This window comes from Falco punctatus, assembly GCF_963210335.1.
Source record: "Falco punctatus genome assembly, chromosome: 7".
Taxonomy (NCBI): Eukaryota; Metazoa; Chordata; class Aves; order Falconiformes; family Falconidae; genus Falco; species Falco punctatus.
In genome coordinates, this window is record NC_137587.1 from 64,048,742 (window position 1) to 64,067,356 (window position 18,615).

The window sequence follows — 18,615 nt, forward strand, 5'->3', positions numbered from 1 at the left end:
TCAGCAGTACATGAAAAAAGCAGGGCTAACAGAAGGGCAAATTCTTCCTGGGTGACCACCAGGCAATCAATAGCTTGGACCCATCACGCTGACTGTAAAACACTTGTAGCTCTCAAATAAGGACAAATTATTGTGAGGAAAATGCCTGACTGCCTTCATGCAGAAGGACAAACAATCTGTGGTCAGGAAATTAATGCATAAAGTGTCCTTGACGTCGCATGCGTCTTGACACGCACTCTTCTGCTCTAAAGTTATTATACCCTGGTTACCAAGATGTTCTGAATCCATTAGCGCATGTTGTGGACAAGAGGTTTGACCCAACCCCTTGCCACATTACACCACTAACTCACACCTACCCCAGCACGCGTAAGTGCACACACGCGTCCACGTGAACACAAGCAGATACCAAGCCCAGTAGCGTTTTTAATTGAAAAGCATAAATTTGGCCTGCTAACTCTATTAACGATTTGTTTTAATTAGGAACCCAGCTGCTTCCTGAGATTTTGCAGTCTGGGGTTTAGAACTTTAGCTGTACTGAAAATGAGTCTCAAGTGAGTTGCTTCAAGTGTTTCAGCTCAGCATTTTTTCAGACTTGTTGGAAGGAGATGTTTTGAAAAGTTTCCACAGTGTGCTTGTCACCCCTCCTCTCAGTCCTTGGATGATACCAACTAAGAGAAGGTAAAACTAGACCTCTTTATACCCAAGTGCTTCTTAAATCCAGGTGAAGGTTAACTACACTCTATAAGGAGAAGCAAAGTTCACTACCCATCTTAAATGTAGTTTTCAGAAAGGCTCAAATGGGACCAAATTAAAAGATGTTTCTGCTGCCCCAAACCACCTCTTTCCTAGTGCAGGGTACAGCTTGTTAATCAAACTTCCCAGTAAATAACGGCACCACTATTTTCTTTAATTGAGTACCAGGATGAAACCTGTCAGATTTGAGAACCCTGTACAGCGTCTTAAGGAAGCCAGGCAAGAAGTGTTGCCTTTTCTTGGAACATTTATTTTATCACGTCACACACTAATGAACTTCTGGGCACTTGGGCACTCACTCCTGCTCGGTTTGAATTGCCACTACCAGCTGGAGGAGAAGCACAAGTTTTTGGCTGATCCTTTAGTGGTCCTGTGACAATTTGCAAAGACTTTTCAAGCCAGCGGTCACAACACTTTGCCAGCTTCTCCTTTTCTTCCCGGGGGTGGGAGCCTGTGCCAAGCAGGGACTTGTTTTTGCGCTTGTAGATGAAGCTCAGTAGGAAAGTGGAGAGGACTTGTCACTTGTGCATTTGCAACTTTAGAAGGCATCAGTCTTTCCCTAAAATTAACTTAAGTTAATTTTGTCAGTTAACTGACAAAAACACGCGCTACGTCAATGACAGTGCACGGTCACTAAAAGCAAGGCATTCTTTCAAGGAGCCAGGCAGAACCCACACAGCTAAAGCTTCTTCGAATACTATTTCATTTCTTATTAATGTTTTACTGATCATGTGTCTGCTCTTCCTCCATGATCCAGCCAATATCTTAACATTCACTGTCCAGGTGGAAATGGCAATCATGAGCTTGAACAAGCTACATATATGTCATCTTCCACCGTCACTGTTTTCTCTTGGCTTTTCTGCCTTCTCTCTGGTTTTGCCCTCCTTCATATGAAGCTATCTTTTATAGTGCTGTCGTGGTTTAACCCCGGCTGGCAACCAAGCACCACGGAACCAGGACAAATGCTCTTTGATTGTTTCCCCCAACACCCCTCAACCAACACCAGTTCCAGAGGCAGGTACCCACATAGTTATGTAAGACTCCAGCCCATGGAAAAGTTCTTAGAGAAGGAAGGAAAACAAAGCAAAATGAGATAGCAATGCATGTCATCAGGACACAGGAGCACTGGTTTCAACCATGTTCATCGTTCCTCATAGATCGATGCTGGTTTTGCTCCTATTTCGATAGTCAGGATGAATTCTCAGTATCCTCTGAGTGGAGAGGAATTAGCTGTCTGATGGCCTTTTTCCATCCAAGATGTGAAAGCTGGCATAGGTTATCTTTTCCTTCAGCTTTGCTTCAGCTCCTCAGGAAAACTTTTTAAACAGCTCAACTCTTGACCGCATCAGTTTATTTTCTCAATCAAACTTTGATGCGCTGATAATAAACATATCAGCAAAAGTCTTGGACATGTTCACTAATAATAAACAGAAAACTAAGTTCTCACCAGAGTTGGTCAGAAAGTGGGAATTGTTTTCTACCAAAAAAAATATTGTTGATAAATTATGAAAACCAGACTTGAAATATTTGCATATGTACTCTCTACATTTTGTCAAACAAAGGAGAATTCCAGCCCCCTCCGACAGAGAGGAGACCTCTCAAAGAAGATCCCTTGTATAACAAGTTCATGCAGACCAAAAGCAGGCGACCCTTGGACTTTGCGGACTTTGACCAGATCTATAGACACAGATTTAAGGTCTCTCAGTCCCATTTTTTTCAGGATTGTTTGATGCTTTGTTTTTTCCTCTGCATCTGAGGTCAAGGTAATGCATGAAATTCAGACTGCGTTAGAGGTCTGTAGTCTGTATACAGAAAAATGAAAGCTTGAAAACTAAACATTAAATGAGAAAACCAGAAGTAATGCCTCTCCTCTAGCTAGCTTTATTATTATACAACCTTATTATATTCAAACAAATTTTATGCTTTTGGGTGGAAGGGTATGCTTTATGAGTTTTATATACTTCAGTATATACTTTTGTATAAATCTGAATTGTGTATTTCTTTTTAAGGTACAACTTCATTTTCCCAAGTCCATCCTAAAGTTTTCAAAAAATATAGATCTTTTCAATTTTTATTTGGCATTTCAAATTCTTCATCAAGTAACAGGAAAACAATCCAGCAAAGATGTTATTATCTCCTCTTATTTTTTAACTGTTAAATCTTTAAACCATAGCTTATTTTGAAGATGGTAAGACAGCAAAACAAGGAATGACTTGACCAGCTCTAAGTAATCTGGAGCAACCCCAGTGAAGCTTTGAGTGACATGTTGTCTCTTTAGACTCCAAATTCTAGCCTTTTCTTCCCAGGCCAGTCCTAATTACCTGGGTGATGCAAGCTCTCCCTTATTGGGGCACTGAATAGTTTTCTTAGCTCTGCTGTGCAACATCCCAGTTGCTCAGTTCTGCAGTTGTGGCTGGGGAAACCGTACACCTGAGAAGTCTGCTCTACAGCAATTTTGTAACCGGACTGGGGAATACTGGGGGGTTGGAAGAGGCACCGAGTTAGGTCTTGGATTCCAACAGAAACAAAGCTCTCCGACTTACAATACTGAGAAGTGAATTTAAAGCCTGCACATCTCTTCTTGTGCAGGGAGGGAAAGGGCTTGTACAGAGCAAGTTTTCACATGCACCACTAGCGAGGAGTTTCCTAGTGATTTGGGGCTGGCTGAGAGCTCCTTTGCATAGCCATAAACCCATACCCATGAGTGGCTAACTTATAAAAACTGCTGATCTGAGAGTGCTTGGAGGGAGTGCCCTCCTCACATTATTTATTCCTGTGCAACTGAATGATTCCCTCCTGCTACACTCCTCTTTCCCCTGCTTCCCCAAAGGGCTGCTCAGCCACCTTAAGTCTTTTCTGGCTTGTTTACTAAGTCTTCGGTTTGCTCACTCAGGATTAAGGACCCTCAACTTAGGTATGATCCTCCACCGCACGCTTTGGTTCCAGGGTTGACTCATAAGTAGAAGAGTCCTTAAGCCTCAACAAGCAGATTGAAAACTCAGTAAACAAGCTGAAGAAGAAAAACTCAAGAAGTCCAAGGCTCCAGTCACACAGGCATGAAAAGTACTTTATATAATATATATTTAAAAAGAGGTTTTTGGTGATTTTGTGAAGATTGATAGGATGTTCTTTGTATTTTTTTTTTTTTAATTTTATTTTATTCTTACCCTGCCACAACCCTTGCCAGTCAAAGCTCAGGTTGTTGTTTACCCATTTGTCCAAACTTAGCTAAATAATCCTCCCAGTTAAATACTGAGCAATTACTATGCAAAATTGCTTGTTTTTCTCAAAAAGAATAAATGCCAAGGAAATTAAAGTAAATTCTTTTTAAAAATGTTTTTCTGCAACCTAGCAATATAAATGTTCTGGAGGTATACTGGATATAAACTTACATAATCTGGGTATATTTAAAAGTTTCCATGGAAACCACGTCTTTGTCAAAAGAACAACATTGCTCTGGGCTATTTGTAACCCACACCTAGCAGTGTCCAGCTCACGTATGGGACCACGAGGTGACTCTGATGCCAGCAGAGGAATGTTTTTGTCTGTTTTCAGTTTCTTAGCCAGAGCAGAAGGTGCAAAGTAACATCCCTTCATTATCCATACATAGAGACAATAACAGTGAAACAATTCAGGTAATCTGACCCTTGGAAACATCCAAATACCAGCCCACCTGCCTTCCTTCTCAGTGACCCTTCTGGTGACACTAAGCGTTTCTGTAAGAGGGAATGAGCACACAAGGTCTCAGCTCTCCTTAAGCAAGGGTATCTGTTCTGCATGACACAGGTTTTCCCTCCAGAATAAGCTGCTCTTCTAATAAATGCTGTTTTGACAGCAGCGTTGCAGCTTGCCAGGAGCTGCTCCCAATGCAATGTGCCTGTCTGTGCATCTGCAAAGGCGTCTGCAAAGTTGCAGCCCTAATTCACACACCATTCCTCGTCCCCTCCTTTACCCATTTTTTCAAGACAAAACAGGAGCGGGAAAGGAGAGAAAAAAGCCCAGTCTGACCTTTCTCCCACCTCCGGAAACACTACAGTTTACAGCTCCTCTAAACTGTAGCTGGGTTTCTAGCTGACAGCAGCTGGGAGTCAACAGCAGCCCATCTTATCCACTTCAGAAATGAGCCCTGGCTGATTGGACAAATATTTCCTATTTACCAGCTTCTCCCCCCTTCTGGATAATTCTAGGGTTAATCCACCGCACCACCTCCTCAGCCCAGCCCCATGATATTGACACTTAAGAAACACAGAGCTGTTTATATTTCATTGGAGAGCTCATACTATCAATTTTCACATTAGTGAGTCCAGCTATTGCTCTCTTCTATCGGGATCTATTGAGTGGTGGCAGTAGAGATATCCGCTGTAGTGAAGGAAAAAAAATACTTAGCTGTCTGATGAAATGTTTTAAATGCATAGGGTTCACCTTGGGGTTGGCTGCTGCTCAGATTTTATCCATTAATAACACACAGGGCTGCCACACTACTCTCCAGGGCTGATAGGAAAAATAGTACCACTTACAGATCCCCTGGTTTGCCTCAGGGAGAGTGCACCAAATGCAGCACATATCATACATTTCGGGGCTGAAATTTACTCCACAAAAAGAAAAAAAGCCCAAACATTTTTTATATTAAAAAGCAAAACCCAACCCTATTCCTGAAGCACAGACAAAGGGAAGTTGCCATGTAGGCCAGTAGTTGCAGACCTCGAGTGCTTTGCTTATGCTATGAAACGCCTCTGGGCAAAACAGGGGTAAGATTTCAGTGTAAAGGGCCTTTTTTAGCTCCCTGCCCTGCAGCTTGACATTTCACCCAGCAGGGAGAAGAATCTGAATCGCTACAAGGAGCCAAGTGCAAAAGAGGAGACTCTTGGTCAGCCATCGTCTTCCCAGAAGAAAAAAAAAAAAGAAAAAAAAAAAAAAAGAAAAAAAAAGGGGGTCTTATTTATATTTTCTTTTTTTCCTACCCTTGAAACAATTCACAGGAAAATGATCATCAGAATGAGAATTGTTAACTGATTAGATTATTGTCGGCATTTGGTACAAGAACACAGCCAAGAGCTCAAGGGTAAGTATTATTTTCATCTAGCGATGAGGCTAAGAAAGGATTCTGCACCCAATTCCCTGTACATTAATGATCTGAAGATATTTGGGTTGGGTTGCATTGTTTTTCCCTCTCTTTCAAAGTGAGCCACAGAGCTCTTTGCTGCCAGGAAGTGTTATTTAAGAATATGAGTTTCTTTTGTAAAGGGATGGGCATAATTAGATGTTAAGAGCTGATTATTGTATTGTTCTCCACAGAGATTTGCAAAAGGAACTGCATTTGAAGAAGGAAGGGAAAGTATGTATTGTGCTTGAAAAGTGAGAGGTATCTGGCTTAAATGTTCTTTGTCTCCATATCTGAAAACTTTTCACAAGAGATGAGAAGTAACCCAACCTTCCATTGCACAATTGCTGCAAGCAGCCCGTTGACCTCAGTACCTGCTGTGGGAAGCTGGCACTAGACTTCCCAGCCCAAAGACCAGAAAAATCTTCTCAAGTAGAAATCACTTGAATCAGAAAACCATGACTTTTTTTTTTTCCCCCAAACAAGCTGAACTTGTGCCTGCACACTGCTGTTTTCTGCTACTCCAGCCCCAGGGAGCTATCGTACATCATGCTTCCTCCCTTAAGAACTCAAAGCAGCAAGATGTTTCTGTCATGCAACTCTCAGAGAAACCTTTGTAAGCAATAAACCCTTCTGAGTGGGCAAGGACCCATCTAGCACATCCAAACTCTGCAAGACACTTCACATAGGACATACTACAGGCATTTACCCATGTTGTACCCAGAAGAGACCTGAGCTGCAGGTAGATATCTACTAAGAAGATATATGCTCATCCAGTTGCCATCCCCCCAAAAATGTTAAAAATCAAGCTGACAAACCTCTTGTTGTTCATCTGGAGGCTCCTGACACCATCTCTGGAGGCTGCTAGCACCGTCTCTAGCAGATTGGCCAGGGAAACAGACAACACAAACCTTCAGCTGCTGCTGACCTCCACTTGATTTTCATCAGTTGCAGCTGTAAGGGGATGCTCAGCTGGTTTGAGCATTCACTTTATTTACAAAGTGAGAAGGGCTGCAGCCTTGCTTAACACCTCCTGGAGCCACAGAGGCATTACCTCTTCCAAGCTGCCTCTTCTTCCTTCTTAAATCTTTGTTATGTATCATGTAGGAGATGGAGTTCATCTAAAATATAACTTAAAGCTCAAGTTCCTACCAAAAAAACCCATTATGCTTTAAAGGCAGCCTGATGATCTGGCCACCCACCAGAACCTCAGCCCTGTGCTGGCCTGTTTTACCTTTACTTATGGAGTCTCTATAAATTGCGATAAGCTGGGAAATGCTGTGGTTTATAAACAACTGGACTCCTTTCTAGCAGTTCCCAAGAAATTTGTCCTTTCTTTCTAGGAAAGAAAATTGAGAACCTAGCACCAGGCATTATAGCCTGCTCACTGTATCCTCCAAGGTTCCTCAAGGTATCACATTATTAAAGTCTTTAAGGGCAATTTTAGAGCTCATATAGCTCATTTTTTTCTACTATTCCTATCAGAAGTTTGCCCTAAAACCTCATAGATACCAAGCTAAAAAAAATTAATCCTCAGAATATAGGATTGTATAAAAGAGAAACAATGCCTCAGTCTTCTCACTTTATTTTCTGTTTCTACATATAAACCATATTCCATAGCACCTAAATATCTGCATCTAAACTAAATATATAAGCACAAAGAGGAAAGGTATAAGAGGACCTCAGCCAAAACGATTCTCACAGCCCAGAGTCACCCTTTTCAGCCCTTTCCCCTGCCCCTTTTTTAAACATCTGACCCCAGCTTCACCTGGAGAAAAGAAAAAAAAATCATTAAAATAATGAACTCCTTACACACAAGAAACAAATCAGTTTCATATTTTATCATACTTTGTCAAAATTGGACTTCTTCATGACCAGGTAAGTTCTTAGAGCCACAGACTGAGCCGAAGCCACCCCTGATTTGGAGACAGGTGTCACAGTCCTTTCCTTAATCTGCAGTAACAGCCTTTAGCTGTATCACAATTAACACACTCCATGTGACAAACTGTAACGAACGTGCCTGTTCTCCCTGGACCTGCTTCCAGTCTGAGGTGAGAACTAATGAATTGTCGGGGCCACAGGAGGAAGGCAAGGACGTGGAAGCAGAGGGGAAAGAATACGAGTACAAAGATCTGCATGTAGAGGACAAATCTCCTCTCGCTCTCCCAGGTTATGCAGACGCTTTGTAAGGAATTGGCAACCGAGCCGCCTCTTTCCTTGCCATCACTCTGTTTAGTTAGGACCGAACCCAAATGCAGTTTGTACGGGAGTTTGTTTGAACACATCCCTTCGATTTATTGTTGTGGTTTTGGTTCTTCTTCTTTTTTTTTTTTTCTTTTTTTTTTTTTCCCTTTCCTTCTATGCATCTTCATCCTTCATGGTTGATTTAGATTATGATGTAAACTAACCGAACATGACACAGCTGCTCTCTTCAATAACTAAGGAGATGCCGGCTGCCACTCACCCCTGTGCTTTGGTGATTCACAGCAGGGCCTGTTTGGCTTATGGGGGCCCCCTTTTTTGGCATCTGTCTATACCATCCTCATGCAGTTTGCTGAAACAAAACCAATGATGTTAGCAGCATATGGGCAGCCAGAATAGGGGTCATTTACCTTATTTGCCAACAAAGTAAAGGACAAGGCCCAGTGGAACAGCAATACGTTGAGAAGAGCTGGCAGCACAGCAGCAGAAGAGGAAACCGCAGGCAGGAAGGATCTCAGGAGTCACCTCTGCCCATACGGCCCTTTCCCGTGAAACGTGTGGCTTCTGAGGCTCATACGGACTGCTCGATTCCAAGTTCCGCGGGTTTTGATCAGCTGAGCCGCCTCTGCCAAACCGAACCTCTCTGGTGGAGGTGGACACGCCGCCTCGGATCCAAAGGCTGGCTCCAAACCTTGCTGAAAGCTGAGAAAGATTTTGTTGACAATCAAATTCATGTAACAGCTAACAGAAAATAAATCATTTCCATCTGCATGCGCTTGGACTAGTAAAGGCTTGGTCTGAAACTGGAGAAGCCAAAAAGCTGTCAGGGATCTGATCTAATTGTATATCTAACCTGACCAGAAGTAAAAATAATTGGAAACCTCTCAAGTAGATTGTTCTTCTTAACTTACCAGGACAAGCCACACACCAGCAGCTTGCACAATCTGACTTCTGCAAACAAAAGCAGTCTTGATAATTTTGGAGAGGACACCAAGCATTCAAACTTCCAGATTAGCTTTCTCTGTTCACTGCCAGAACAAAAAAAACAACCACTAGGCACTTTTTTCTTCTGAGTCGTACCTCTAGGCATAAGGCTACAGCACAGGGCATGTTTTAACGTATAGGCTGTGCTGAAACAGAGAGCTTGATGAGGGTGGTTAATGGAGAAAAATAGCTCTAAATAGAATGATGTCTGCGGAAACCAGGGATGACAAATCTACTGTGATATGAAAACATATGTTTATGGCATTGTGAATTTAAAAGGTGCCCCACATAGTAGACATAGTTCAAGCATTTATTATGACTCAGATTCCTGAAAAATGTCCCCCTATTTGTTGGCAATTTTTGCTGCAAAATTAAACCCACTTGTATGTGTACTCATAATATGCAAATATTCTCCAAAATTACTACCTCTCCTTCTATATCCATATCAGTGCTTATCTAAGTTTCCACCCTCTTTTCAAAGTATCGTGTCTAGCATCTGAGAAATGATATATTTTTATAAAACCCTTAATTTAGGGAGTTCACTATTTGCTAAAATTGTCTGGGAATTATAGACTCAGCGAGTGTTATTTCTACTTGATAATTTTACCAAAATATTTTGATTTTAAAAATTATTTTACTTTCTTGTGTGATTCTTACAATGTTAAAAATGTAACTTTATATCTTGTTCAACTTTATCTAAATATAAGATCCTAAGAAATTATAATCAGACTTTTGAGTGTGCTTTCAGTTGTATCAGGAATACACATTAAAATGCATTGTCTTCCCGGAAAATGTGTGTTTTAATCTATGACTATGTGGCTGTACTTCTTGATTGAGTAAAATGTTTAACAAATACCTTGAGTGTTTAAAAAAAAGCAAGCAGAATTGTATCTATAGGAAAAGTAAAAATGCTGTAAATAAGTAAATAAGGGAGTTGGCTTTTTTTTTTTTTACTTACAGTTCAAAGCTCCACTTTCTAACTTAGATGCATAAAGATTTTCTTTTTTTTTCTTTTCTTTTTTTTTTTTTTTTGTCAGCTTCAGTGCAGAGAAACATTAAAATTCATCTCACCCCAAACCTTTGTCGGGAAAAAAAGATGTTAAATATCAGCAAATGGATCTGATAAGCTGCAGACTATTTCTGCTGTCAGAGAATGACTGTAGGACAAAAACACATGTTCAGGATTTGACATCCCTTGGCATCTTGTAAATAGCCTGCATGAATCCACACCTAAAAACTGCCAACACAAGCAAAATTGTGCCCAAGTTTCTTGTAAGTTAAGCAAGCAAAGCAGAGACATGAAACGTGGTTGGATTGAATATAGAAACCTAAAGACCCCCAAAACTGACCTTGAGATCATTTTAGTGAAAGATCTTCTCTGCACTTTTGCAGCGCCAGCCTGATTTTCTCTTTATAAAGAGCTCTGCATTCGTGTGTGTGTGTGTGTATGTGTGAGTGTGCAGGACTGTATAATAAACACTTTATTAGGGAAAAACCCCAACAACTTTCCATAGAAGGAGGATAAGAAAAAAGAACTGCTGAGTAATACAAAATAGACCCTTCCGTTTTTTTAAAGGTTTCATTCCTTAGAAGAAATGTGAAGTAATCCCTTGGCCTGGATTTCTAACACTTCAACGCCACCCCCTCATTGAAAGAAAAAACTTTTTGAGTGATTTGTGATTCAAAGGCGATCTCTTCACTGCCTGGATGGCAGATTTTTTTTCTCCTGTTTCTGTTAAAAAAAAAAAAAAAAAAAAAAAAAAAAGGTACAAAGAAGGGATATATAGAAAGAGGAGGAGGCAGCATCACTGTTTGTGCCACAGACACAGGAAGAGATTACTTCCTTTTTTTTCCCCAGTCCCTCTTTTTTTGTCAATTTCTAGATGCTTTACAGACATCATGGTCTTCCTTCCTTGGATTCAGGTTTGCCCACTGCCAGCAGTAGTATATCAAAGCCTCTGGAGCCAGCTGAGCAAACTGCTTTTTTCTGGAAGCCTGGGGATTGTCTCAGTATTTGAGGGATGGACATTTTGGGGTCTATCACAGCATTAGAGATGGCATCTACAGGAAACGAAATCCACACTGTGGTGTGAAACGTCACAGCCACGCTTATCCGAGTCACCTAACTAGGAGCACTTTCTAAACTTTCCCTAGATTAATTGAATTTTCAGGTCTCCTTTACAGAGGATCTCTGTTGCCCATGCTGGCTTTAGTCCAGAGTTCAGGACCAAAAAGGACCAGGAGGCTGGTCCCACCATCAGTGGTGCGAACATACATGGACGCCAGGCTTCTTCCAACCTGAGAAGTAAAAAGGGGAAAAGAGATGGGGTTTGTGCAGCTGAGGAAGGTTACTGAGCAGTCAGTGCTATGTGCCAGGACGCGGTCAGGCTGGGATCAGGATGGTGATTCTCTCCAAAGGACGTGGAACAGTTGGCAGCATGCCTCTTCCCCTCCTCTTCCTCTGAAGCACCCCTGGAGTCAGGATGCTGGCTTCAATGACTCAGTAGACTGCTTGGCTGTGGCAGAACTTGTATTTCTGGAGAGAATCAATATAAACACTTTCTTTTGCCTTTCCTACATATTTTTTTTTCCCTTTACCCATTGTAGTGCCTCTTATTTTGCTGTCTGCCGTCTGTCCCCAGCGCCAAAGGAAATTGTGATCCATAATTCCCGGTGCTGCCCAGCCTGCTATAAAACTGCTCAGTGTGAAACGTAATATGCAAAAAAATTTTTTTTTTTTTTTTTTTTTTTTTTTTTCTCTTTGGTAGGCTCTGGAAAAGGCCTGTTTCCTGGCAGGAGAAAAAGCCAGCCTTGGCTTCAAGCAGCCACTGACAATTCCCAGCATATGGTAAGAGAGGGAGCTTCCGCCTACCCCATCAGGTAAGTGCCATCTTCCTTACTACAGCAATGATCGATGTCACGCTTGGAGAGCGCTGGCTACTGGGAGAGGAGCCAAGCGGCCAACTGGCCGTTACAAGGGAACAGGTCAGGGTGGACAAGGCCTCTGGGTGAGGAAGGCATGCTAGCACAAGCATGCAACCAGGAAATGCGGTGTCTTAATGCACCGTCATGTGCTTTGGGTTTTTGGCTGCACAAATGAGTTTGAAAGGCTTATTTTGCTTACACTAACACTTGGGTTTAAAGTGCTTCTGAAAGGTGAATCGGAGCTTTTCCACATATGCCTCTCACCATATAGAGCGTTGCTTGTGTGCCATTGCCTCTCTGCTTTCCTTTTTAATCTCTTTTTATTTTCTCTTCCAGTGTCTCTTCATGCTGTTTTTAAAATGAACTTTTTCTCTTTGGCTAAAAGAAGACTTGATCCCACATCCTTTCCGTCTCTGCTCATTGACTCCCTGTTATTTTGGAGCAGTCCACCACAGAGGCAAGCACCCAGGCAGTTTCCTTACAGTAGCCCCAGCTTTGCTCTGCTTAGTCCTGGGGAATTATTTGGCCCCAGTCTGACCTCAGGACCTCCTTCCCCAAGGCCATCTTGCACGGTGCTCTGCGGTATCACATGGGGGTTTGGAAACTTCAGAGCTGCTGGTCAAGGACTGCATGTGTCTGCAGTGTGGCTGGGAGGGGGACAAGGTCCTGTGCCATCATCCCACCCTCCCCAGAGGGTCCATGGGACAGGGGACATGGCAAAGAGCAGGCCCTGGTCCCCTTGGAATTTCCATGAGATGGGCTCTGTCTCTGCCTCTGTGAGGCAGGTCTGCTCCCCAAGCTCCCAGTGCAGATAAGCACCTTCAAAGCCCCATCGAGCCATTAAGACCAGGTCCTCAGCTGTAAATCAAAGCAGCTCCATAACACTTTTTTTCCTCTCACCTAGGCCCTGACCTAGAGGGACCACATCTAGTGGAAGGAGGGTAATTCATTCTCCATGCTCACTCAATCCATAGACCCTCGGCCAAGGATGCTGGTTATTGCTAACCGGGGTGCTGTTTTTTATCATACTGGCAGGGCTAAGAGAGCCTTAACTCATTTCACATAGAGCTCTGAACAGCCATTGCCTGGTGGAAAGTTTTGGTGAGGACCAAACTGAGCTGTTCTCCATTTATTCTAATGAGGACTGTGCACTTTGCAGCTCATTCTCCAACACAGAAATAAACTGTCAGTGGCTTCTCTTCTGGCACAGATTGATCTAATACAACTGCCTCAACGCACTCTGCTTGTGCAGACGGTTCCAGTGCACATTACTGTCATTTCTGATGCCCTAAAAGCTGCTGCCTTCTTCCTCCCATGCTCTTAAATGCCTTAAATGCTCTTAAAAAGTGTGGTGACACTTTTACGGGTGATGGGGCAAGGGTCACAAGCTGAATCTTTGCATGCCAAGAAATGCAAACAACAGATTCCCATCTCTAAAAGGGAAGTAGGATCTTATTTGCTTTGTCAGTAGGTTCCTTCTGTGTGCCTCAATTATAGATAAACAAAAAGAGAGGCACAACTTGTCTTAAATGAAATTCAAATTTTTCTGATTGCCATAGTAATAGCATAAAGGATAGCCCAAGCAACCACATCTCTGTCTGCCATATGAATTCAAGCTGCAGTAGGAAGTGTAATATAGGGGGTTACTGTCTAGAATCCATTGCAAAACGCTGAGCCGAGCCATAGGTTTGCCAGTCAATGCCTGTGTACCAGCAGTGACAAAAACTACTACAGGGTGGTAAGTGAGGAGTAAAGCCATGCCCATAAACTTTATTCACCTAAACTACAGGGTAGCAATGGGTGTTGGGTATGACTGTATATAGCTGACCAGCAAAAAACTTCAAATGCACCTTATTTACAAGTGCCTGCATTTGTGATGAACTGATTTTGTGCCCCTGTGTTTGAGATACATGGATGTTCATCCTACACAAGTATTTTAACATGTTGATCAAAACCCAGAATATTAATCTCAAAGGAAATGCTTTGGTTTGGCCACTGCTTTAATCCCAAAATTCTGTGTAAAATGTATGTTTTAGAAAGGCTAACGTATGATATTAACTTTTTCTTTTCAGAATTTTTTAAACTGAGTTTCAATTTTTAAGTATAAGGTCTTTAATTTTTATATTATTTGATTGATTTATCCTATTCTATAATACACAAGTCAAAATGTTCTACAGCATGACAAGCGGCATATACTTTGATGCAGAAAAATAGAAAAGCTACTACAAAGATGCTAAATAACCCTTTTGGTTGTGAAGTAAACTGAATAAATATTTCCAGATTTACATTTTTAATGTACTGCTAATACTATTGGCATAACATGAAACATTTACTATTAAACTGAAAAAAACAGGGTCAGTATTTAAAACAAACAAATTCCATCCCATCATGTTTCTACAGAAAATGTCCACTTAGCCTAATTAACTACAGCTCCTGAGCATCGGCGAATGGATTTTCACATTTAACAGGTTCTGTGGAGTTCAGCGAGAATGATTGTTTCTTTTGAATACTCGTACTTAAAGAATATTGCTGCCCATCATACGGTATTCATTACTTCTTGGTTTTGAAGGTCTGTCATCCACACAGGGAACAGGAATGATTCCATATGACTTAGGTGACAAAATATAAAACATAAAAAATTAATAGCTAACAGCTGTCGGGACTTTTCCTGCTGAAAACAGTTTCCTTCAAGTTAATATTTCCTCATGCTCCTAATTTTCCAAAAATGGCAATCCAGATGTTCCAGCTGCACAGTGCAGGTATCTCCAATGCATCAGCATCTATGGAGAGATTACCAAAAAGCTTCTCTGCTTTTCTCTTCTTCTTCCCCTATTCTTTTATTTTCTTTCTCTCTCTCTTTTTTTTTCTTTTTTTTTTTTTTTTTCTTTTCTTCAGCAAGAGTAAAACTTGAGCACGACCAGGTGTTTTCACTTCAGAGGCTCCAATGGCAACAACAACTCCAGTGCTTGGAAGCTAACAAATTTGTTGTGTCACAATTGATAATCAACTCTAGTAAAAGAATGTCCAAATCAATTGAGCTTTAGCAAGGGCAAACTGACTGGACACAGCCAGGCTCCCAGCAAAAGTAGGCCAAGCTTGATAAATTTGCCCTTATTATAGCTATTGATGTTTAAATTTCTTCAGGGATGTTGTTACATGGGTGCCTAGTGGTGACAGAGGTACGATGACCTCCTTCGATCCTTAATCTACACCTGTTAGTTGGCTCCCTAGTTGCTTGTGAGTATACTCAAGCTTAAAGGTTAACAAAAGAAAAACAGGCCAAGTTTACGCGACTGCAGCAACGGATCAATGCAGAGTAAATAACCTTCTCTGTCTTATTTCCCCAAGCATTATTGATCCGAGTTCTTTGTTCTTTGTCATGTTTCTGTCTTCTAATCCCAAGGGACACTAAACGATCGGCTCATATTGGACATGTTAACTGGCACATTATGACAGCTACCATTTTGTCACTCAATGTGGTGCTATATATAAAGAACCCTCAGTTCAGAGGTTTCGGAGCTACTCTTTCTGAAACGAGCCTCAGATACCTGCTTTTTTCTTTTGCTTTCCTTTGTTCACTCACCCCTTCCCCTTAAGTATTTTATCTAGAGGTCTGCAATAACACTAAACTTTTATTATTATTATTATTATTATTATTATTATTATTATTATTATTATTAATAATAATAATAATAATTGTCACTCCTAAAATTCTCCCATCCTTAAAGATGGACAATAACCCAGCAGTTAAAAACAATAGACACTTTTGCAGCATTCAGTGCATGGCAGGAGTTTCAGGCAGCAGCAAATACTGGTATCAATTCCGACCTGTCGGGGCTTGTTGTTTTTTATTTAGGAACAGGAGCCCTTTCCTTTCATTATCAAGGTTACATTTAAAGGATATTGTGCTTCCCTAAGTGTTCTCAGCGGATTTCTATGGGATATTACAGATATCACTCTATCCATACTGAGCCCCAGCTCCATCCTTCAGCTGTGTGGATGCTCCAAGTGCCTTAACGGCTCTATAAACTTGCAGATTTGTGGTGGAAGTCTGTGTTCACTGGGAGACTATTGGATTTCTAACAAAATTAATTGGATTTGCTTCCTTATGAATGCTCCCTCTACATGCCTATCTCCGAATAAAGACTTGCCAATAATAACTCCCAGAATTATAAAAAAAAAAAAAGGGGGGGGGGGGGGGGGGGGAGGGGGAGTGAACTTGGAAGGCATGGCAACCTACTATTGCTTATTTAGCCTTCCTCACACTTTATCTAGGACACAGAAAAAGCCTATTCTGAAAGAAAAAGCTTTTCCCTCCTGTGCCAAAAAACTCCCAGCAAGGGATCCAATCACTGGAGTAAGTGTTGCATGCCTTTCTGTCACAGCGATGGAGAGTCCGTCGTCTGAATAGTATCATATAGATTTAAGACTCCAAAATTCATAAGGCATTTCTGGGTCTGTCTGGCGCTTAATCGACAGCATGATATAGATAGAGGGAGTAGGACTACATTTTAAAACCAAAGAGAATTGACAGTCAGAAGGTAAATTCCTGCCTGTTTCTCCATGTATAGCATTTCACTGTATTAGCCATCACTAATCACCGTGCAAATATACTCTGTCCAGTGGACAATAATAACATTATTACTTTCCTGCCACAGAATCTTATCTTCCTTTAAGTCACAGCTGAGTCAATCTGTTCTTTGAACAAGTATTTTTGTTAATGCAAAGGAATTCAGGGAAAAAAGTCGCTGTATATTTCAATTGAATTTCAAGTTCCTTCACATCTCCATAGCTGATAATTAAACCAACTGACCTGCTTCTGCATTGAAGCCTGCAGGAAATTAAGCAGATAATACTCTTTAGGTAGCTAGGCTTTTGGGGATAGTTTATTAAAAGAAAAGGAATGATCCCCCAACCAAACAAATAACATTGAACTATGAATCTCAGAGCAGCCTCATCACTTGGCTGTGGGGTTCTCCCCATTTTTTTCCACTAATAGAGTCTGGAGAAGCGTTAGCAGGAACTTTCAAAAAGAGAACCAAAAAGAGACATTTTAAGAATTTGTCCCACTTAGGCTTAGTCACTCAAGTCTAAAAACCAACTCAAATATTTATTTTTAAAGTAGAACTAGATTATTCCAATATCAGTCTTTCAAAGACGGCATGTTCCCACTTTTCCTTCTTTTTTTTTTTTCCCTTCTTCTTTCTTCTTTTTTTCACCACTAAAATATGCCAAAACCACAACGGGCACATAGCGTAGTGTGTAACTACAGAAACCTCTCACTCGATTTGAAATGGTTTTGTTTTCCTTTTTGATATGCAGAAAATGTATCTTTAGAAGACATTCTAATCTCCATAAAACATTTCTATTTTTTGGACTTGCTGAAAAACTGAAACATCCAGGGGTCGACCAAATTTAGCAGTTAGTTCATTCACTATTTTTCTTTCCAGCTGCAATTACGTTGGGGCAAAGATTGTGTATTTTAATGTGTTTACAGTATGCCTAAAATGTCATAATAAAACCTAATTATTAATAAAACTGACATGTAAATGTGGGAGATATTTTGTATGTGGGCGATATGTGTTATGTCAGTAGAATCTTTTGCTCCATGTTTCCAATCATCATGAGGGTCTTTTCTGTTATGGTCAGATATGAGAAGAGTTATGTCATTGTTATCCTGAAAGGGTTGGCTGTCTGCAGGATGGACACATACATACAGTCTACATATCCACAAGAAATTTAAGATTTGCTAGAATAAAGAATGTCGTCCCCTAAGTGAACTACACAACTATTTTCTTTCACAAGACTGGATTGCCCCTGTCCTGCAGGTGCCAAACAGCATCTCTGTTTTGCATTCATATAATACCATGAGGAGGATTTGAACTTCTATTTATTATGAAGCCAGTTCACCTCTACAGCTCAGTAGGACATTCTGCAAAGTGATCTCACTGATGTGGTGACATCACTTGTTTAAAAATAAGCCACGGTGGCATATATGTGATGGAAAATAACATTATTCAAAAAAAAAGTATATTTCAACTGTGCAAAGCTCTCAATGTGTTTGAAGTGTATATTTAAAGGAGACAGCTCAAACACTGTTGAGAGAGAAAAGTTATATTTCACTGTAATATTTTTATGTGGTTATAAAATACTATGCGCAAAACCCTCCCAAATGATGTCTTGTTTATTTATTAATTTCACTTTTTCAGCTGTCAGCAAAGAGATGCAGTTGAATTCCCTCAGATATGGAAGATGTTCAGCTCTCTTGATCCTGAGTTCAGTCTCCTTTCAGAGGACAGATCTCAGGTGAGGGACCACGTCTGCATCTCAATATTTAGAATTTCAGCTCTTTGCTCATTTCAGGTGCCAGACCTACCAAACTGATAGATGTAGGGGCAGGCTATTTAAAGCCTAACCTGATGAGCAGTTGAAGGCTGGCTTTTCTAAAGGTGTTTCAGTGGGAAGTTTTGTTTTGCTTTCTTTTGTTGTTTTGTCAGCCTGGCCTTTGTCCCTGGATAGTGCACTCTTATGCTCCCAATAGGGCACAGCAGCCAATTCTACAGCTTCATACCACTTGTGCTTTGATAGGAAAGTGGTAATATTCTCAGAATTCTTCAGGGAATAAGACTTTGCAGTCTGGATTCTCTCTG

The 18,615-nt window shown here is 41.0% G+C and overlaps 1 protein-coding gene across 3 annotated transcripts in view; it reads left to right on the forward strand.

Annotated features, from left to right (window-relative positions):
* Nucleotides 1-1,347: 1,347 nt before the first annotated feature.
* Nucleotides 1,348-18,615, forward strand: part of LOC308067893 (uncharacterized protein) — an 85,265-nt gene continuing 67,997 nt past the window's right edge. The window contains exons 1-2 of one of the 3 annotated variants that reach the window (XR_013929780.1): nt 1,348-11,920; nt 18,175-18,271. Coding sequence is in view for 1 of the 3 variants with exons in the window: in XM_080397502.1 (XP_080253628.1) it covers nt 11,886-11,920; nt 18,175-18,271 (132 nt within the window). In the remaining 2 variants the exon portion in view is untranslated. Of the gene's footprint in view, nt 18,272-18,615 lie in introns of all 3 variants that reach the window. The other 2 variants (XM_080397502.1, XR_013929779.1) reach the window with 2 other exon arrangements.